The 19,899-nt window shown below is 36.6% G+C and overlaps 1 protein-coding gene across 1 annotated transcript in view; it reads right to left on the bottom strand.

The window, feature by feature from the left end:
* DYNC2LI1 (dynein cytoplasmic 2 light intermediate chain 1) overlaps positions 1 to 19,899 on the bottom strand; it is a 37,115-nt gene continuing 17,216 nt past the window's right edge. The window contains exons 6-13 of the mRNA XM_005686546.3: positions 15,889 to 16,075; positions 14,915 to 14,983; positions 14,238 to 14,315; positions 10,548 to 10,624; positions 9,907 to 9,977; positions 6,020 to 6,117; positions 5,300 to 5,392; positions 1 to 292 (exon numbers count right to left, since the gene is read on the bottom strand). Of these exons, the coding sequence (XP_005686603.1) occupies positions 230 to 292; positions 5,300 to 5,392; positions 6,020 to 6,117; positions 9,907 to 9,977; positions 10,548 to 10,624; positions 14,238 to 14,315; positions 14,915 to 14,983; positions 15,889 to 16,075 (736 nt within the window). The 3' untranslated portion in view covers positions 1 to 229. The remainder of the gene's footprint in view (positions 293 to 5,299; positions 5,393 to 6,019; positions 6,118 to 9,906; positions 9,978 to 10,547; positions 10,625 to 14,237; positions 14,316 to 14,914; positions 14,984 to 15,888; positions 16,076 to 19,899) is intronic.

Raw genomic sequence — 19,899 nt, 5'->3', positions numbered from 1 at the left:
AGGTAGGTCCTGAAAGATTCTTTTTATTTAAAAAATATTACATGTAATTATACAATTTTATTAAGAGACTTGAAAGGATCTCAGGAGTTGCACCAAGACAAACAATTCCACTTTTCCTTTAATAAATTACACATCTAAATTTTCCTCCCTTATTACTGTAATATTAACTAATAAAATAGTACTTGTATTTGGAAAAGAAGAAATAGGTTACATTACAGTTGAATTAGGTTCAGGAATCAAGCTCAATTTGTTTCCAAGACTTGGAAGAACTTCTTTTGTACTGTTCCAGTTCCTAAAACAAAAACATGTTTTACTGGTAAAAAACCTTAAAATTTAAACTAGCAGCCTTAAAACTGCCTTAGCGTCTTTGGGATGTAACAGTGTATCCTTTATTAAAGTATTAACACTCTCAAAATTTCTTGACAACTACTTTATAAATGACTATACTCGGGATGTATTTTCTAGAAATGTAGTTTTCAGAGTATCTATGTAGCCGAAGTAGCACTTGGAGATGAATTAAAATTTTAGACAAAATTATATTCTAAACAGTGCCTACACACTGTTTTTCAAGTAACAGAATTAGGCATTGTTATATGCATGCTTTGGGCTTCCCTGGTGACTCAGCTGGTACAGAATATGCCTGCAATGCAGGAGACCTGGGTTTGATTCCTGGATTGGGAGGTCCCTTGGAGAAGGGAACAGCTACCCACTGCAGTATTCTGGCTTGAGGAATTCCGTATCCCTTGGAGAAGGGAACAGCGACCCACTGCAGTATTCTGGCTTGAGGAATTCCATGGACTGTATAGTCCATGGGGTCACAAAGAGTCAGACATGACTGAGTGACTTTCACATTCATGCATGCTTTAAGAATATAAAAATGATCTTATTTTTAAACATTTGCTGTTCAGCTCTTGTCAAATTGTGCTTGAAGTTAGCAAAGTATCAATATTTAAAATGTACATATCTTTTGACCCAGTGATTATACCTTTAGACATTCATCATATAGCACAATAGAGAAGAGCAGAAGGGTATTCACTGCACTATTGGCATGCAATTGGAAATGGCTTAGATATCTCACAGTAAGGATTGATTAAATGGCTTAGATATCTCACAGTAAGGATTGATTAAACACCTCAGTGCTCACTGACGCCTGAATTTGTAGGCAGCCAACAAAAATAATAGTGCTGTATGTGCCAAATGAGAAAGGCAACTAGGTGGAGAGAGGGCAGGACACTTCCATTTTCTATATTATATACTTTGATGTCTTGATTTTTTTTCACCATGAGTATATGTTACTTTTATAATTCATAAAATAAAGATAAACTTTATGGAGGTGGGAAAACCTGCATGAGACAACTAACATGCAAAAGGGACCATCTAAGGAGATTGTCTCTTGGCTTCTTATATGTTATTCAGTGTCTAAGTGCACAAAGTGTATCACTGTTTCAGATAAGCAAAAAGTGGTTACTCTGCAAGATAAGGCAACCCCTGCCCTTTGCCTAATGTAAAACTGAAGTTCATAGTTGCTAGGAAAAGAAAACTGCATTCTCATTTCCAGAATCTCTTTCGTACGTATATTCTAAGTTATTAAAATTTAAATGTTGAAAGTTTCAAAACACTATACTGACTTTGAAGAAAATTTTTTCCCATAGTATTAACTCCAAAGTAGTCTTTATAGCTTGGTTTATTTTTAATGACATTAACTCAGTTCACCAGTTATCTTACCTGTAACTTATGGTTTCAAGGATTGTTAGCTCATAAAGAATAAACAGTAATCAGTTATCACAAACATTGCCTTTAATGGGAAGTGCTGAATTATTATTATTTTTTACCAATGTTAGTAATGGTGAGGGCATTGCTTTGAGATTCTGTGCTAGTAGTTTCTCCCTTCTGCAAGCTGTAAAGTGACAGAACTGGGCTGGACCCCAGCCATGCCAGAAGGAGGATGGAGAGTAACTGGTGTGATACAGAACTCACTGTGTTCACTAGCTCTTCAGTACTGCTCTCATGCGACCTCAACATTATGTGATGATGTTTTAAAGGAACAGCAACTAAGAGGGCTCAATCTGCACTACAGTTCTTCATGGCCACTCTAGAGTCACTTTAAAAGAGAAAGCAAAACCAAAAAGGGTTTCCATGCTGCTTCTTAAAAGCTTCTAGTTTTCAAATATAAATATATATAATGCTTAAAACACCATCTTCAATAGAGGACAGTAAAAAGCATTTCCCCCCAACATGTAAATCAATCAGTGTATGTCTGTGTTTAAATTATAGGCCTAGGGATTATAGAGTTTTTTGGAAATAGGATTCAAAATGCATATGTATGGTTGAACCAAGAAGACCTTAAAAACAACTATTTACCCAAACCTTTTCCTTTTTTTTTTTTTGCTTTGACAATAAAAATATAGAAAAGAGGTAGAAGGGTTCAGCAAGTGCTTTCTATACTTGACTCCCTTAAAATCAGGAGTGCTTTAAAACTGGAAGACTTTTAAAAAATAGTAAATAGCAAGGAACTATTTTCTGGTGCTTATGTGAAGTCTGACAAAAGAGAGCTAATTAGGAAAGACACTTAGTCTGCAGAAAAGGTGAAAAGGGGTCTTAAGGTAGATCCTCAAACCAGGGGGACTAATTTCAGTCTCTGTGAGGATCTTCATGCATCAATGGGGACTGGGAGCAAAAGGGATTCTGGACAGTGATCATCAATGCCATGTTCTACTATCAAGAACTTGAAGCATTATGGAATACTGTGTCTCAGTGCCTCCCCCCTCACTGGCAGGATAATGTAACAGAAGTATGCTTTAAGTAAAGTGTGGTTTAAAGGGACACATCTTTCTTGCCTGATGATTCTACATGACTTGGGCTTTGTGAAAGGCTCAGTATTAGAGGAACTGAACGGGACTCATGAATTAGCCTATCCTAGAAGGGGTGTGCTCTGATTTCATTGCCAAAGCTTGAGGGTACCAAACTCTTTGTTTGATGCCTGATTATTTAAGCCACTAATAATGAGACTTGGGGGTGGGAGGGAGTCACATCTGGTGACTGGGTGTGGAGTATCACATCTGGTCTCAGACAGGCCCAGGGCCAGCCCTCCACTCATATGCAACTGGATTATTTTCAGTCAAATAGGATGTCATCTCTCTTCCTAAGAAGTACAAGAATCAGTAACTATTTGGGTTGAAGGTATGCAGACACATAGTACACAGTATAGACGTCAAGTATTTGCCAGTTGCTTTTAGGTAGGGACATAATTTTGTGTGATTATGGAAAACCTTAAATGAGACATTTCTTTTAGATGGATATTATTCTTCTTCTAAAAGGCAAATCAAATCTAAAGATTATAATGCTATTTTCACTGAAAAATGTCAGTGTAGCAATAATCATTAAAAGATCAAGAAGGCAGTGTTTTTAGAAAGAGCTGTAGACTAGATTTTCACCTACGGCAGATGAATTCTTTTATAGGCTATGTTAATAAAAGTGGCACTGACTATCTTGGCCATATAAAAAATGAAGATGTATTGTTAAATGTTTAGTAGGAAATAGGGGTTTTTCAAAATTAATCAACAGAGAGTTTTCTCACACATAAGCCAGCTTCTGTGTTTATCAGTAGACAACTGGAAACAATGTAAGGCCCTGAAACGCCTTTGGAAGAACGTGAAAGAATATATAAAGTTTTGGATATTAGAATGTCAAAATTTGGAAGTGAACATCTATAAAATAATTGAGTATCAACTGCTAATCATTAGCATGACTTTTAAAGCAGAGGTGGGTACTACATGTGCAAACTAAAATCAATTCATCTACTAAAATACCATGAATGAAACTGCTTTAGAGGCAAAATTAGGACATTATAACTTTTCAAGTGAGTCTAAAAAAAATTTGTCCAGAGAATGTGGTAATTAGTGAGGTACAAGGGAAGAATGATACAGGTATTATGGGGCTGCTTTCCAGTTCTACTCAAAACTCATATGGTTTTAGGTCAATTAGGGATGATGGATTTGAATGTGAAACCTTAAGATGCTCAGAAATACTCTTGCCCTTTAATAATAAATGTGTAAAAGGGATCACTGTATAATATAAACAGATAATCTTATCAACAATGGCAGTTAGTCACTAACTCCTAGATAAATATTAATTCAGAGATGACTTCCAACTAATCTCTATAGCCAAGCTGCAAAACACAATAAGGGTTACATGGGGTCATTTTAGTGTTCCTGCAACACACCTCTGACTTTGCTACAGCTACAACACCCTCTAAATTTTCATGACATGGTTTTCCAGAAGTCTTCTATACTTAAAATGTTCTGCTTACTTATTCTTGGGCCCCAGAGGGTGAAAGGCAACTGCTGAGAAAAAGATCCTGGTCCCTGCTCACAGTGGGTGGTTGTGTTCAGCTTATCCTAGCAACAGTTACACAGCTCTACAAATCCCACCTGAGAGGTGGTCAGGGCATTTTATTTACTGTGCTTATTTATATAAGGTTATATTCTTCACAATGACTCATTTTATCAAACTAAAAGGAGATCCGGGAAAATCTCAATATTGGATCATGATAAAAATTTACCAACTCTTACATTCTTATATCAGGCTGTATATCACAAATGATGCTATCTGGGCACATACATGGAAAGCAGTCTCCACTTTTAATCACTTTCCTGAGAGTTCCCGGGTTTTGTCAACTGTGTGCTTTCAGATTAGGCAGTCCTTCATCTTTCTGATATGAGAAAAGTATGTGTGCTGCTGTGCTTGGTCGCTCAGTCATGTCCGTCTCTTTGCAATCCCATGGACTGTACCTGCCAGGTTCCTCTGTCCATGGGGATTCTTCAGGCAAGAATACTGGAATGAGCTGCCATGTCCTCCTCCAGGGGATCTTCCCAACCCAGGGATCGAACCTAGGTCTGCTGCATTGCAGGCAGATTCTTTACTGTCTGAGCCACCAAGAAAGGTATGGATATATCTAAATGTCCTAATAAAAAACAAAACCTTCTAAATAATCCCACAAAAAAAGAATATTATGGAAGTGTCTTCCCAACAGCGAGGTAAGAATCACTACCCATCTTCAACATAAAGTATACTGGAAAGTCCAAAAAGCATATGTGAGCACTAAGTCATCTCTGGGTGGTAGAATGTTATATGGTCTTTAGTTCCTCATTTATGCATATCAGAATTTATATATATATATATAGTGAAGATATATATTTAAATAATTTTGAAAGGAAAAAGTAAATAAGTTGAGAAAAACAGAATTCCAAGTATATTTCTGTGATAAAACTCAAGATGAAATAAATGTTTAGGATAATACCTGATCCTTCTGAATTCTCATCTCATCAACTTCACTTTCAGCATACTGAGGGTCTTGTGCAGGGTCCTTGACATCTTTTAGTGTGTTGATACTCTGAAATCACAATTTGTTATGTCATTTCATGCCCATAACCAAAAACCTTCAATGACCATCATCTACCTCACAAGCTAAGTTCCTATTTCTCGGGCAGCCAGTGAAGGCTGATCTTTTGAGCCTTCATCACCACTGAAGGCCAATTCAAATTCCCCAGGTTCTCTCTCCCTCTTGGATACTGTTTCTCCCTTCTCTAACAACCAGAAAGAGCTCTGTTTGGAAGCAGAGTGAGAAAAGTGTCTTACCCATGTTTCAGCCCCATGGGGTCAGACATACAGGAGATTTTAAGCAAGTGTTTAATTGATTTGAGCATGTAAGTAGGAAACAAAGTTACTATAACAGGCCTGTTTGAACATTTCCCAATAACTGATGAATAACAGCAAAGCGAAAAAGTGAAAGTTGCTCAGTCATGTCCGACTCTCTGCAACCCCATAGACTATTCGGTTCATGGAATTCTCCAGGCTAGAACAGTAGCCTTTCCCTTCTCCAGGGGATCTTCCCAGCCCAGGGATCGAACCCAGGTCTCCCACATTGCAGGTAGATTCTTTACCAGCTGAGTCACAAGGGGAAGCCCAACTGTCGAATAGTGCTGAAAATTCTTGCTTTAAAAGAATGAGAAATAGATACCTTTGGTGGAAAGAGCTTTTCATACACTTTTTTCCACAGATCCATTGGTGAACGGGCATGAAACTTTCCAATGTCATTATCAGGAAGAGGCGGGGATCCTAGAATTGGAAGTTTTAATTCAAATGACTGCATTGACTAAAACATTATAAACTATTACTATCAATAAAACAGATGATACTTAGATCACTCATTTCCTTTTCTTTTATAATCACTGTTAAAATTTACCTCAACCCAGTGTAACAAGGCCACTGGGACAGAGTCTAGTACCAGAGGGAGAGGAGACAGAGTAATGAGTAAACTGGAATTCTCTTTCCATGCACTTAAGTAGATGTTCAGGGAAAATAGAAAGTATGACATTCTCATGTGTTTGTGAATGTTTAAGGAAGCAGATGTTCTTATGTGCTGTTGAATAGAATGCAAATGGCAACAGCTATACTGGAGGGTAATAGGGCACTAGTAAATACTATTAAAATACTAAAAAAATCACATCCTATTAACCAGAAATTCTAGTTTTGAGTGTTTATCTTAGAAATACCTGCACACATGCACTAAGGATTTCACAGAGCCGCATTATTTGTATTAGTGAAAAAATGGCCACGGCTGAAATGTCCATCAATAGAGGCACAGTGAACTAAACGCCTATGCATAGCCATGCTCTGTAACGCTATCCAGCAGTCAAAGTTCCAAACAGACCAAATGTAGCATTAATGTGGAGAAGGCACTAAGGTGTGCTGAGTGAAAAAGGAAAACTTCAGAATGACACAGAATAATCCAACTGTATTAAAACAAATAGTTTTTTTTTCTATACCACATTCACATGTATAGAAAATGGAATATTAAACTTGATCATATATATACTATTTCAAGATTTATAAGGAGAATGTTTTTATGCATTGCCTGTATAATTTAAAAATTAATGTGAAAAATTTGAAAATACGCTGCCACTTCTTGGACATTTTCAATGCATAGTCTGAGATTTCTCATTCTTTCTATGCTAGCATCTACACTGTTCATTGTTTCACTCTATCTTTCAGGGCCTCCTTAGACTTTGGTGGGTAAGATAGTGATCAAATCCACCCCTCTTATCCAGATTTCCCAATTTCTTCCTTGTCCTCACTTGTGTGTGTAGTAAGTGGTGCACAAGTTTATCACCTTTGTAGGTTCATATATCCACTACCACAGTCAAGACACTGAACAGTTTCATTCCCAGAAAGATCCCTCGTGTTGCTCTTTTATAACCAAACCCACCTCCTTCTCGATCCCTCTCCCTCCCTCCCTCCCCACCTACAGTTCTGTCCCTAACCTCTGACAACCATTAATCTTTCCTATATTTCTAAAATTTCTTCATTCCAGAGTTTTATATAAATAGAATCGTATGTAACATTTTCTGATTGGCTTTTAAAATTCAGTATAATTCTCTGGAGAGGAAACCAAGTTGCTGTATATATCAATAGTTTGTCCCTTTTTATTGCTGAGTAGTAAGTATTCCATGGTATGGATATACCACAGTTTATCCATTTACCTGTTGAATGATGTCTGGGTTGTTTCCACTTTGGGGCTATTACAAATAAAGATATCATGAACATTTATGTACAGATTTTTATGTGAACATACGTTTTCATTTCTCCAAATAAATGCCAAATAGTGCAATTTCTAGGTCATATGGTAGCTGCACGATTAGTTTTATAAGAAACCATCAAACTGTTTTCAAGAGTGGTTGACCAGCTGCTATGGAGGTTCCTTAAAAAACTAAAAATAGAGCTATCATATGACCTGCAATCCCGCTCCTGGGCATTTATCTGGAGAAAAACATGATCTAAAAGGATACATGCACCCCAGCACTGTTTACAAAAGCCAAGACATGGAAGCAACCTAATGTCCATCAAGAGGGACGGATAAAGATGTGGTGTGTATATATATATATATACACAATGGTATATTACTCAGCCATTAAAAAGAATGAAACAATGCCATTTGCAGCAACATGGATGGACCCAGAGAATATCGTCATACTAAGTAAAGTAAGTCAGAGAAGGAGAAGTATTGTATGATATCCCTTATATGTGGAATCTAAAAATAAATTGCGCAAATAAACTTACAAAACAGAAAGAGACTCACAGACTTGAATGAACTTATGATTGCTGGGGGGAGGGGACAGTTAGGGAGTCTGGCAAGGTCACGTACACACTGCTATATTTAAAATGGATAACCAACAAGGACCTATTGTCTAGTACATGGAACTCTACTCAGTGTCATGTGGCAGCCTGGATGGGAGTGGGGTTTGGGGGAGAATGGATACATGTATATGTATGGCTGAGTCCCTTTGCTGTTCACCTGAAACTATCACAACATTGTTAATCAGCTATGCTCCAATACAAAATGTATGTTAATGTATGTTAAGTCACTTCAGTCATGTCCAACTCGTTGTGACCCCACGGACTGTAGCCCACCAGGCTCCTCTGTCCATGTGATTTTCCAAGAAAGAATACTGGAGTGGGTTGTCACGCCTTCCTCCAAAATACAAAATAAAAAATTCAAAAGGAAAAAAAAAAAGAGTGTCTATTTTACATTCCTACCAACAATGTATGAGTGATCCAATTTCTCCACATCCTCTCACCAGCATTTGGTGTTACCACTATATTTTAACTATTCTGATAAGTGTGTGGTAATATCTCAATGCAGTTTCAATGTGCATTTCCTTCATGTAAAAAATGTATTAAATATCTTTTTGTGTGCTTATTTGCCATTATTGTATATCTGTAATGAAATATCTGGCCATATCTTTTACATATTTTTGAATTGGATTTTTTTTACTGTTATATATTCAAGATACTAGTCCTTTGTAAAGCATGTAGTTCGAAATTTCTCCCAGATTGTAGCATATCTTTTTATTCTTTTCACATGGGCTTTTAAGAGCAAAAGTTTTTAACTTTGATGAGGTCCAAGCTCCATGATTTTTTAAATTCAGTATTTTTCGACCCTTCTCTGACCTCCAACTACTTACAGGGGCAAAAGATTTCCATCAGCATTTCTATCATTACACACAGTGATTCTCACTGCTAATGAAATTAAGTTGGCAATTATAATAATTATAATTATAAAAATCAGTCTTTATAATCACTCATTAACACCTCTGTTCTTTTCATTCCAATTCAATCTATAACCTCATGACAAAGATCTCTACATTTGAAGTCAACTTCAGCATTTAAGAGTAATGGGGGGTGGGAAAAAAGAAAACCACTGTCCATTAGTGTTAAAACCAAACTATGCCAACCCCAGAGTACAGAGTTGCTAGGCCCCAAAATCTCTACAATGAAATTACTTCTGTGAGAAGACAGGGAGCTCGACCATATAAACCCTTGAAATTTCTTTTGCTTCGTGAGTCTAGAGATAAGTATAGGAAACATCCCATTAGATAAAGTATTTACATAACAAAAAATTAAGGCATACCTAGTTAATGCAACTGTGTTCTTTTTGAGTTATTCCAACACTTGAATCTCTTATATTTTTCATCATTGCTTATAATATATAGCTTTGAATTTCCTGACTACTCTATTCTTCTGATTTTCTTCTAAAACCAAGGAGCTAAAATTTAAAAGTACCTGGAAATCAGTGAGGGAAAGAAAGTACATGCAATTTTTTTTAGTGGTATAGAGATCAGAAATCAGTTGCTCATATGTCAACATCCCTTTCATCACAAATATATCAATGTGATGCATTCTGCATCAATACAAGGTATACAAATAAACACAAGATATAACAACAATAATAATGAAACCAGAAATGGTGGTTAGGGTTAGGAGATGTTGGAGATGAAGTGAACAGGCAGTAGGATAAAATCAATAAGCAATTAAAACAAATGGAACAATCTTAATAAGTTCACCAACCTATCTGACTTAAAGAATCCAATCCTGCTGTGATAAACAGAGGTTTATTCTGATCCACACATATTGATTTGCTACACGGATAAGAAGAAAAAAGAATCTAATTTAGTTTAGCAATCAAATATCCTGCCATTCCCTACTGTAAATACAAGAGCCAAGTTTTATATCTACCCCCTATGAGAGCATTTCTCAAAATGAATGAATGATTATTAATGTAACCAATTCAAAAAATAAAGTATAGCTCTAATAAAGATATAAAAAAAGACCCAAACTACCTCAAATCAAAACCAAGAAAGATAGCAAGGTTAAGAAAATTACTTACTAAAATGATCAATTCTATTTCTAATATAAAAAAGTGATAATAGTGGGAGAGCTACTAAAATAAGGGGAAAGAAGTAACAGGATCAAGGAAACAAGTATAATAGTATGATTATTTTATTCTAGTTTCCAACTATTATATTACATTTTAGTTGTAAACTATGATAAATATTTAAATAATATAAGAAGCAAGAGATAATATGAAATTATCTAAGAGCAGTCATCTGAGGCATTTTTCCCAGTCAAGAAACAAGAGACGTGTGAGAACAATAATCAGATGAGAGAATACCAAAATAAAAAGTAATTAAAAAATATTTTAATAGTACCTTTTGTTGATGCCAAATGCCAACTGGTTAATAACTCCACGTATCTTTAGTAATAGAGCTTCTGATTTACTGGTAAACTAAAAAGAAAAAAATCAGGACAATAAATTACATGCTCGGCTTTCAAATCACAGACAGAGGTAAAATAAACATGGCTTTCAACAAGTACAGACTGCAGAGAGAATTACTATTTATTTGCCCAACAAAATCTCCTGTTTGAGTAAGCAAAACAAAACCCAAATAAAGAAAAAGAAAGAAATTTCGATAAATTTGTTTTAACTCACTCTTCAAATTTCATGAATGCATGATATATTTATTGTATGTACTTGTGTTTATGCACTAATCATTTCAGCTACTCCCACAAATGGACCGTAATCATTACCAAAATGCAATCTGGTTGGTTAAAAAGCAGGAGGTAAGTATCATAAATAACTTTTCCATCCAAACGCATACTGCTGTCCTCAAAGCAGTTAATATGGGAGCTGCAGACTAGTCTAACAATACTGATACTTACTTAAACAACTTTAAAACATCTCTTCAGATTTGCCTTTAGAATTTGCAAAGTAAGCTACCGACTATTCTCAGTGGTGGTCTATAACCAAGTGATCATAACCAGAATATTTTAGAAGAATGAAACTGCATGGGTACTCTCAATCATTAAGCTGAGAAATCAGATGAAAACCAGGACATATGGCTACCCTACAAAACCTTTTACGACTAATTTTGAATGTTTGGAAATACCAAGGTCACCCAGCCAAATCAGAATGACTAAGATGTATGAAAGTAGGAAAAACAACCTTGAACCAAAATGCAATGTAATTATAAGGTAAAAAGATCAGTGTTCAGAATAAGATTCGTTCAAGACCTGGGTTTGATCCCTGGGTTGGGAAGGTACCCTGGAGAAGGGAAAGGCTATTCACTCCAGTATTCTGGCCTGGAGAATTCCACAGTCCATGGCGGGGGGTGGTGGCAAAGAGTTGGACACAACTGAGTTTCACTTTCACTTTTCAGATTAAGAACAGGCTCCCAGGGAAAGGGCCTCCCTGGTGGCTCAGAAGGTTAAGAATCTGCCTGCAATGTAGGAGACCTGGGTTCAATTCCTGGATTGGGATGATCCTCTGGAGAAGGGAGTGGCAACCCACTCCAGTATTCTTATCTGGACAATTCCATGGACAGAGGAACCTGGTGGGCTACAGTCCATGGGATTGCAAACAGTCGGACACGACTGAGGGACTAACACTTAACTTCCCGGGGGGAAACTATTCAAGGGAGAACTCATGTGAATATATAAGATTTGGTACATTTAAAAAATTAAAACAATTTTATGCTTCTATTGAGACAATATTCTAATATGAAAACTTCAGTTGAGTTTTAAAAACACAACTTTTTATCATCATCATTGTATTCTCTATTATGTTCCCTATATGGTGAGGAAAAAAAAACCTCATCACAAGTGTATATCATAGGACTGCAGGGCTGGGAGGACATGAGAAGTTTTTCTAACTCAACCCCATCCCTACCCCTATCTGCTGCATCAATTGCCTTGAAAATATCCTCCACAAATATATGTAGAGTTCTACTTATGAACTCAATGCCTGGGAATTAATGATCTCCAAAAGCAACTCAATTGCATTTTCAGATAATGGCAGTATTAGAAATTTCTTAATTTGAATTAAACCCCATTGATTCCTTGTTCTTGACTCTAAGAAAGCATACATTTAACCCCTTTCCCATGGATCAGTCCTTCAAATATTTAAAGACTGTTATCACATTCCAAATGCTAGAATATCATTTTATGCTGTTCCTCATATATCATAATTTTAAGTTCCCTACCATCCTGGGGTCTCTCCACTGAATCTGGTCCTACTTACCAATGTTTTTCTCTTTTTTATTAACTTGATCAGATTGCTCATATTACTGAACTAGTATTCTTGACTGAATTATAAAGGATAAACTATGTTAAAAAAACAAAACAACTGCTGCATATCACTGAACCTTGGAAAGCAGGAAGTACCAAAGTCTGGACTCTAGGGTCAGAGTGGAAGTGAAACTCAAAGGTGGGGCTTTGTTAGCTCTGGCCGCTCTCTTCTGGATTTGGGAAGCTAGAAAAGCTGTATGGTTTCCACGGTGGTCCAGAGTGCTTTTCTACAACCAACCTCTGATTTACTGACAGCTGAGATGAAAGATTCTCAGATCCCTTCCCTAGTCCCTGGACTTCTAGGGTCTTGTAAGCCATGATTAATTGCAGGTCTGCTGTGGCCTGGGTTGATCTGACTTCACCTATTATTACATTCTTACTGATAAGGCCAGCCTGGGCACTGATGGGTCATCAAATGTGATCTGTTTCTAAACAAAGAGAGGGATTTTCCTCAGCTAACTAAACAGAGGTCAATGTGGAGCTTTATCTCGAAGCGAAAGTAAGAAACTACAAGGTCCATGATCTTTGCTTCTGTACCCTGAATGAGTAAGCTGGTTTGAATTCTCCATATCTTTCCAAAACAGTAAAGAATATTTCCGTGGTTGCCAAGGCAGAGTAGAGGGGGTGAGGGAAAGTTGGATTGAGAGTTTGGAAATAGCAGATGCAAACTATTATATGCAGAACGGATAAACAAAGTCCTATTGTATAGCACAGGGAACTATATTCACTATCCTGTAATAAACCATAATGGAAAAAAATATGAAGAATAATTTTTTAAAAAAGAATATTTCCAAAATACTTGTCAACCTAATATGCAAATAGGTAGATACAGTGTAAACATAAAAGGTGATGATTTTTAAGAAAATACATAATAAAACATATTTGGAGTATTCTGGAAAGTATAAGAATTTTAAATACAGATCATACTTATTACTTTCAGTCTTAATATCCTAGCCATGAAAGCTGGGGACTGGGCCATGTTGTCTACAGGTTCCTCTGAGCACTGCTTTAGAGGGCAAAAGAAAGCATTCAAATGGGAAGAATTTTTAAAGAAATAAAAATGCTTTTTAAATATTTTATTGCATTAGAGGATATCTAGCAACATTTGGTCCTGCTATGGAAGAGATAATGCTAACAGTTACAAGAAATAGCCTTTATTGAGATTTGGGTCAGGCCCTGTGCTAAGGGTTTCAGGGTTTCAGATATATTCCTGCTACTAACCCTCACAACAACCCTATAAAGGTAGGACTATTTTTGTCCATTTTACCCTGGAGGAGACTAAGGCTTCAGTGAGGTTAAATGACTTATCTGAGACTCCATATCTAGTAAATGGTTGCCCTGAGATTTGAATCCAGGCAGCATGACTCCCAAGTTCATTATTTTTAACCTCTACAACAAATAGCATTTTTCAAGCTTTAAAAAAAAAAAAAAAAAAAGTGTTAGTTTTTTTTTTTAAGTGAATATAGATTCTAATTCTTAAAGGAAAACTAAAAGATGAATAGATAAACAACCAATTTATCTCTAAGACGGATGGGGATTTATGGCTATTAAAAATGTAGAACTTTCACTTCAAGGAAATGGTAGGCTATCTAGCAGTGTGTGTTCCAGAAATACATTATACTCTGTAACAAGAGGCTTTGAGGGCAATGGGAATGGAAAGGAGAGAATGACATGCATTAGTAGAAGCATCTGCATTCATTATTCTGCATGAAGCTGGTAATCTTTCCAAATTTGTTACTGTCTGTTCAAACCCAAAGGATAGGAAACATACAAACCATTAATGATGCTCCGTAATAATGTGCAACAAATCGAAGTGTCTTGCATATTACCTTCCTCTTCTCAGAGTCAAAATCCTAAAGACGTATGTTATTAAAAAGAAAAAAGTTGAGAGAACTAGTATCTGTAGCAGAAAAGTACAAATTATTAAATACAGAAATAGATTCTTCTTTATTTTTTGAAATGTACCTTGAGTAGAATTCCATTACCTTGGCATTTGGTTCTGTAGAAGCTGAACAATAGCTGCAGCCTTCTAGAGCTACACTGTCAGATCTTTCCTTGTTTAAACACTTAGCCCAATAGAATTTAGATACAAGCACACATTTTATCAAGTGGAATACCCCAAGGATTCTCTGACAAGCAAAGATAAGAAGAAACCAATTTTCTACTTTCTTCAATTTAAAAGTTGGGACATAAGTCCTGTCCCTGGGTGGCTGGACTGGATTCAGTTTCTAAATCCTCTGCCTTATCCCCATCATTCCACTGTACTTACTGTTCTTCACCCATTTTCTCTTTCCCAACTATATTCTCTTTTCCAAAATCTTTAAAATGTGTGACTCCTTGACTTTTCCCTTGCCCCAAGTCCTTTTTCTCATTTCATTATTACTTTTGTTTCTCTCCTATAAAGGCTAGACAAGCATGTACCACAAGCTCAACTAGAAGTGGAAGAGCTCACCTGAAAAATATCGTATTTACTTCCGATTATGACCAGAGGAATTGGAAATGGGTCAATTAATTCACGATCCTGTTAACAAACATATTTCATTGATTCACTGTAATTGTTTACTACTATGTATTCAGCAATTTCTATGACTTAGGTCATTTTAAATCTGCCCACAGTGTTAACATTGTTGGCTTGACAGAGGTTGCTCCAGTGTTTAATTTTTGAAGCTACATTTCTCAAGCATAAAACTAGAAATGACAATTCCCTAAGCTACCATATTTATTCTTCATGTTCTGTTATTTTCTTATATGTTGCCTTCCTTTTTTTAAAGTTACTTGTATTAACTGTTTGTTATAATAACATTTATACTGCATATATGGGAACCATAACTACCAGTTTTGTTTGATATTCCTTTTGTAAAACACACTCATATAAACTTTGGGCAAGATAAAATACCTTTCTTAGTTTTCTAGATGATGACATTCCTGATTGTACATAAAAGACTTGTGTTACCATATTGCAGCTTGATAGTTTAATTATCAGATGATAAAAAGATACTGATTATGTGACAGACAATAAATGAATGCACAGAATGACAGTAAAGGCTGTTGAAACTCTATTCCTTGCTTAAAACTGCATTCTTATCTGGTCTTTGCCAGGTGACATTTGTACAACCTGGTTTTGTATCTTCATTTCACAGAGATTATAAAATCAGTATCAAACTACTACCTTAAAACTCTGTTCCTTTTGATTGGTGTAATATGCCATAACAATCACGGAAGATGTCTAACGAGAAGACATATGAAATCTTTTTCCTTGTTTTGCTCTGAGGTTTTATAAAATTGCTGTAATTTTCCAGTGAACAGGTTCATCCACATCAAGTGAATTTCAACTCATGCATAAAAATCTAAAGAAATTGTTTGTGATGTTATCTTTAACTATGTGTGGGGCGAAGAATTCCAAGAATAATCCCAGCAGCAACTCACTGGATGGTCCTTCTGCATGTTGCTCCACATCTTCTGTCTCATTTCAGAAGCTGCTTTAGAATTCTTCTTCCCCAGTTTCATTATCACTTTATCTACGTTCAGTTTTGTGGCTTGCAACAGATTTTCCATGGTGGGCCAAAGGTCATTAGGTTTTGAAAGATCCAAAACAAGGACAATAGAAAACGTCCTAAAGAAATAAAAACATCTTTCAGAAAAAAAAAAAAAAGACTCAAAATAATTACCATTTGAAACCCTACTATACTGAAATGTATTTTCTAAGAATAACACTATGAGAAAAAACCATGGCAATCTTCTAAGAAAAATATGCCAAAATTACAGCCTTATTTATTCCAGTGCTTTTCCCTAGCAATATTTAAGTGTTACAACCAAACTTTTTGTTTGAACTAATAATAATCCAGTTCACACAATGTGCAATTGGATCCAACAGTGCTGTGTTTAGATTCAGTTTTGCTGTGTGTTCCAAAGAAGGGAAGCAAAAATAATAATCACAGCAGCAGCAGCAGCAGCAATACAGCAATGTGGCAAAGGAGAAGAAAACATTTACTGATGGACCTTGCCTGGAGTCTACCTAGCTTATTTCCTCCTAACCCAACAAGACTTCCTAGAAAAGGTTACGATGGCCATTCTATGGATTAGAAATCTGAGGCACAGACTCATATAGCTAGTGAACTGTAGAGCTGATATTTAGACCCAGAGCCACACGGTTTTCTGCTTGTACCCTGCTACCTCTCTGAAAGGCCTTGCTACCTCCCTCCAGGCCACCACACACTCCACCACCGTGACCATACGCACGTGTTCATGTATATCAAACATAAATCTAAACTCAGCAACAAACAACCCAATTTAAAAATGGACAAAGAACTCCAATACACATTTCTGCATTTAAAGACATACATATGGCCAATAAACGCAGGAAAAGATGTCTGGTATTATCACTAGAGAAATGCAAATCAAAACCACAATGAGACACCACTTTTGGCCACTAGGATAGCTACAATAAAAAATAAAAATAAAAAATCCAGAAAACAATAAGTGTTGGAAAGAATAGAGAGAAATTGAAACCTTGGGGCATTGCCAATGGGAATATAAAACAGCAGAGCAGACAATGTGGAAAGCAGTACAGTTGTTCCTGAAAAAATTATAGGAGGGTCCAGCAATTCCACTTCTGGGTGTTTTGACATCAGGGACGCACACAGGTATTTGTATACCAATGTCCATAGCAGCATTATTCACAACTGCAAAAGAGTGGAAATGACCCAAGTGTTCATCAATAGGGTAATGGGTAAACAAAATGGGGTATATGAATACCATGAAATATTATTCAGCCTTAAAAAGGAAGGAAATTTTGACACATGCTACAGCATGGATGAGTCTTGAAGACATTATGCTGAGTGAAATAAACTAGACCCAAAAGGATGATTTCATTTACACGAGGTAGCTAGAGTAGTCAAATCAGAGAGACAGAAACTAGAATGGTAGTTGCCAAGGGTTGGCAGAGGGGCAAGTAGGAAGTTATCGTTTACTGGGTACGGGTTCAGTTTGGGAAGATGAAACGCTCTGGAGAGGGGTGGTGGTGATGGTGCCTAAACAATGTGAGTGATACGGAATGTCACTAAACTGTACACTTAAAAATGGCTAAAATGGTGGATTTTATGTTATTTTACAAAAAACAAACACAAATCTAGGAGTGTTACAGAGAACGGTTGTAATAAGTCTGTTACAGCCATAATCATGGGCCAATATATCTTTGATCAACATTCTGCTAGCGGAAATAGCAAGGAATTATAATAGATGCTGGTTATAATATAGTCAAGCTATCTGGGCTTTCCTGGTGACTCAGTGCTAAAGAATCCGCCTGTCAAGGCAGGAGATGCAGGTTCAATCCCTGGGCCGGGAAGATCCCCTGGAGAAGGAAATGGCAACCCACTCCAGTATTCTTGCCTGGGAAATCCCATGGAAAGAGGTGCCTGGTGGGCTGCAGTCCATGGGGTCGCAGAAGAGTTGGACAAATTAGTGACTAACAACAATTATTTTGTTTAGTTTGAGCAAATCAGCTATTTTGTGTAAAGCAAAACGAATTCTATATCATAGGTCTAAATCCAGAAAGTAGTCTTTTTAGACATTACCTAAGATTTTCTATAAAGTTATGCCATTAAATTGTCTAGCCAACCATATCTTTCATTTGAATAAGCTCAGAAACAGCTTTTCTTAATTATAATGTATGTGCGTGTGTGTGTGTGTGTATATATATATATATATATATATATATATATATATAAAGGAAACTAATTTTATTTTCAGAGTTTTAGCATGATTAATGTTAAAAAAAAAAGACCATGGTTTAGCTTTTTTTTTTTTTACTGTGGTAAAATATATATAAGTGTATCATCGTTTCCAAATGAAAATAACTTTGTTTTAACCAAAGGGAAAATGGATTATTCAACTTTTTTCTAAGGTTAAAATTTATGTTTCCACTGCACTGTAAATACTTCTGTTACTTTTGCCTTCAAGGCAAATGACAGCTAAAAAATTCCTTTATAAAATACTACCTCTGAAAACAGGGAAGTGGACCACAGGAGATGCTCTCTTACAAATTATCCAAGGTCTATGGAAATGTTCAATGCATCTATAATTATTCTATGAACAGTCATTTTAAAGAAAAACAGTATCTAACAGCATTTGGTAAGGTTGCTGGGCTCTGTCCAACTCAAGGAAATTACATGTCGAATTAATTCCAGTCACAAAACACTCTGAGATTTGCGACTAATGAGGAGTGAAATGTTTTCCATGAATTCGTCAACCACTCGGCAAGCTGCTTTGGACCCAGGCCTGTGGCGCCCCTGCCCTCTGTTCATCATCAGCCTGACCCCTCTTCTCTCCTAAGGCAGGCTCCAGCTGCTCTGGGATTCCATGGAAAGAAGACCAGAAACTCACAAAGCAAGGCAGTGAAGAAACTGTGGAAAGATTTGGCTCCCTGCAGAAACCAGAATTTCTACAAGCCCATAAGGTCTAGAGAAGGGAAGTGAGGTAATACAGAAAGGTGATGCGGCAGCTCACAGTCTGGAAGAGCTGCTCCCGGCCTTTTCACTCCTGTCTGCCTCAGGCCAGGCTGGCCGGCAGCTCTCGCTCCTTCAGCTGCTCCCCGCCCCGTCATCTCCCCTCAGCCATACCACCATGAGCTGCCCTAATACCCAGGCAGCTTCAATTATTTGTCTCTGTTAAAGGAGGACAAATGAGAACTACACAGCTGTTAAGTCCCATGATTCTAAAAAATAATGTTGGAGGAAATGGTGGTTTTAAGTGAAAAAGCAGGATCTAAATGTGTATACCCAATATCTCATACCTGTACAAACTATATTGACAACACTGAAAACACTGAAAGAAATACCTCTGTATGTTGAGAATAGTCCTTTCTCATGTGATCGCAGATGCTTTTACTTTTCATGTACGTCTCACTATTTTTCCAAGTTTTCCTTATGAGCATAAAACTTTTTTGTGATAAGTAAAAGACACTAAATTTTATTTCTTTAAAAGAAAAAAAAATCACTGGACAAAGAAAGCCAACATTACTAGCTAGTTATGGAAAAACAATTATCCTGTTAACAAGAAAAAATTCTAACGATCTTAATGGTTGAAATTTGACAAATAATTGTCAAGCCCTTTGTATCTGGTCCAGCAGCAATGGTGTGTGTTAAACTCTGACAACAGTAAGATATTTCAGATTTTTAAATGTTGTTTTCTTTGGCTAAGATGGGTTCCCAGGAACACTGAGAAATGTCACAATTTTCCACATCTGATTTGGCCAACATGTTGGAATCATTCTCAGGAAAATACCGCCAAAGAGCTTGAGGTTTTCCCCCAGGTTCTTTTTCTTTAAGGTCAGCAAATAGACACTTTCTTCCTCTTCTAACTCATAAACTTTCACTGCATGAGGCTTTACTGGCGTGTGTGCGTGCTAAGTCACTTCAGTTGTGTCCAACTCTTTGTGAC

The sequence above is a fragment of the Capra hircus genome, chromosome 11 (genome assembly GCF_001704415.2).
Source record: "Capra hircus breed San Clemente chromosome 11, ASM170441v1, whole genome shotgun sequence".
NCBI classification, from domain to species: domain Eukaryota; kingdom Metazoa; phylum Chordata; class Mammalia; order Artiodactyla; family Bovidae; genus Capra; species Capra hircus.
This window is presented reverse-complemented; position numbering and strand designations above follow the sequence as displayed.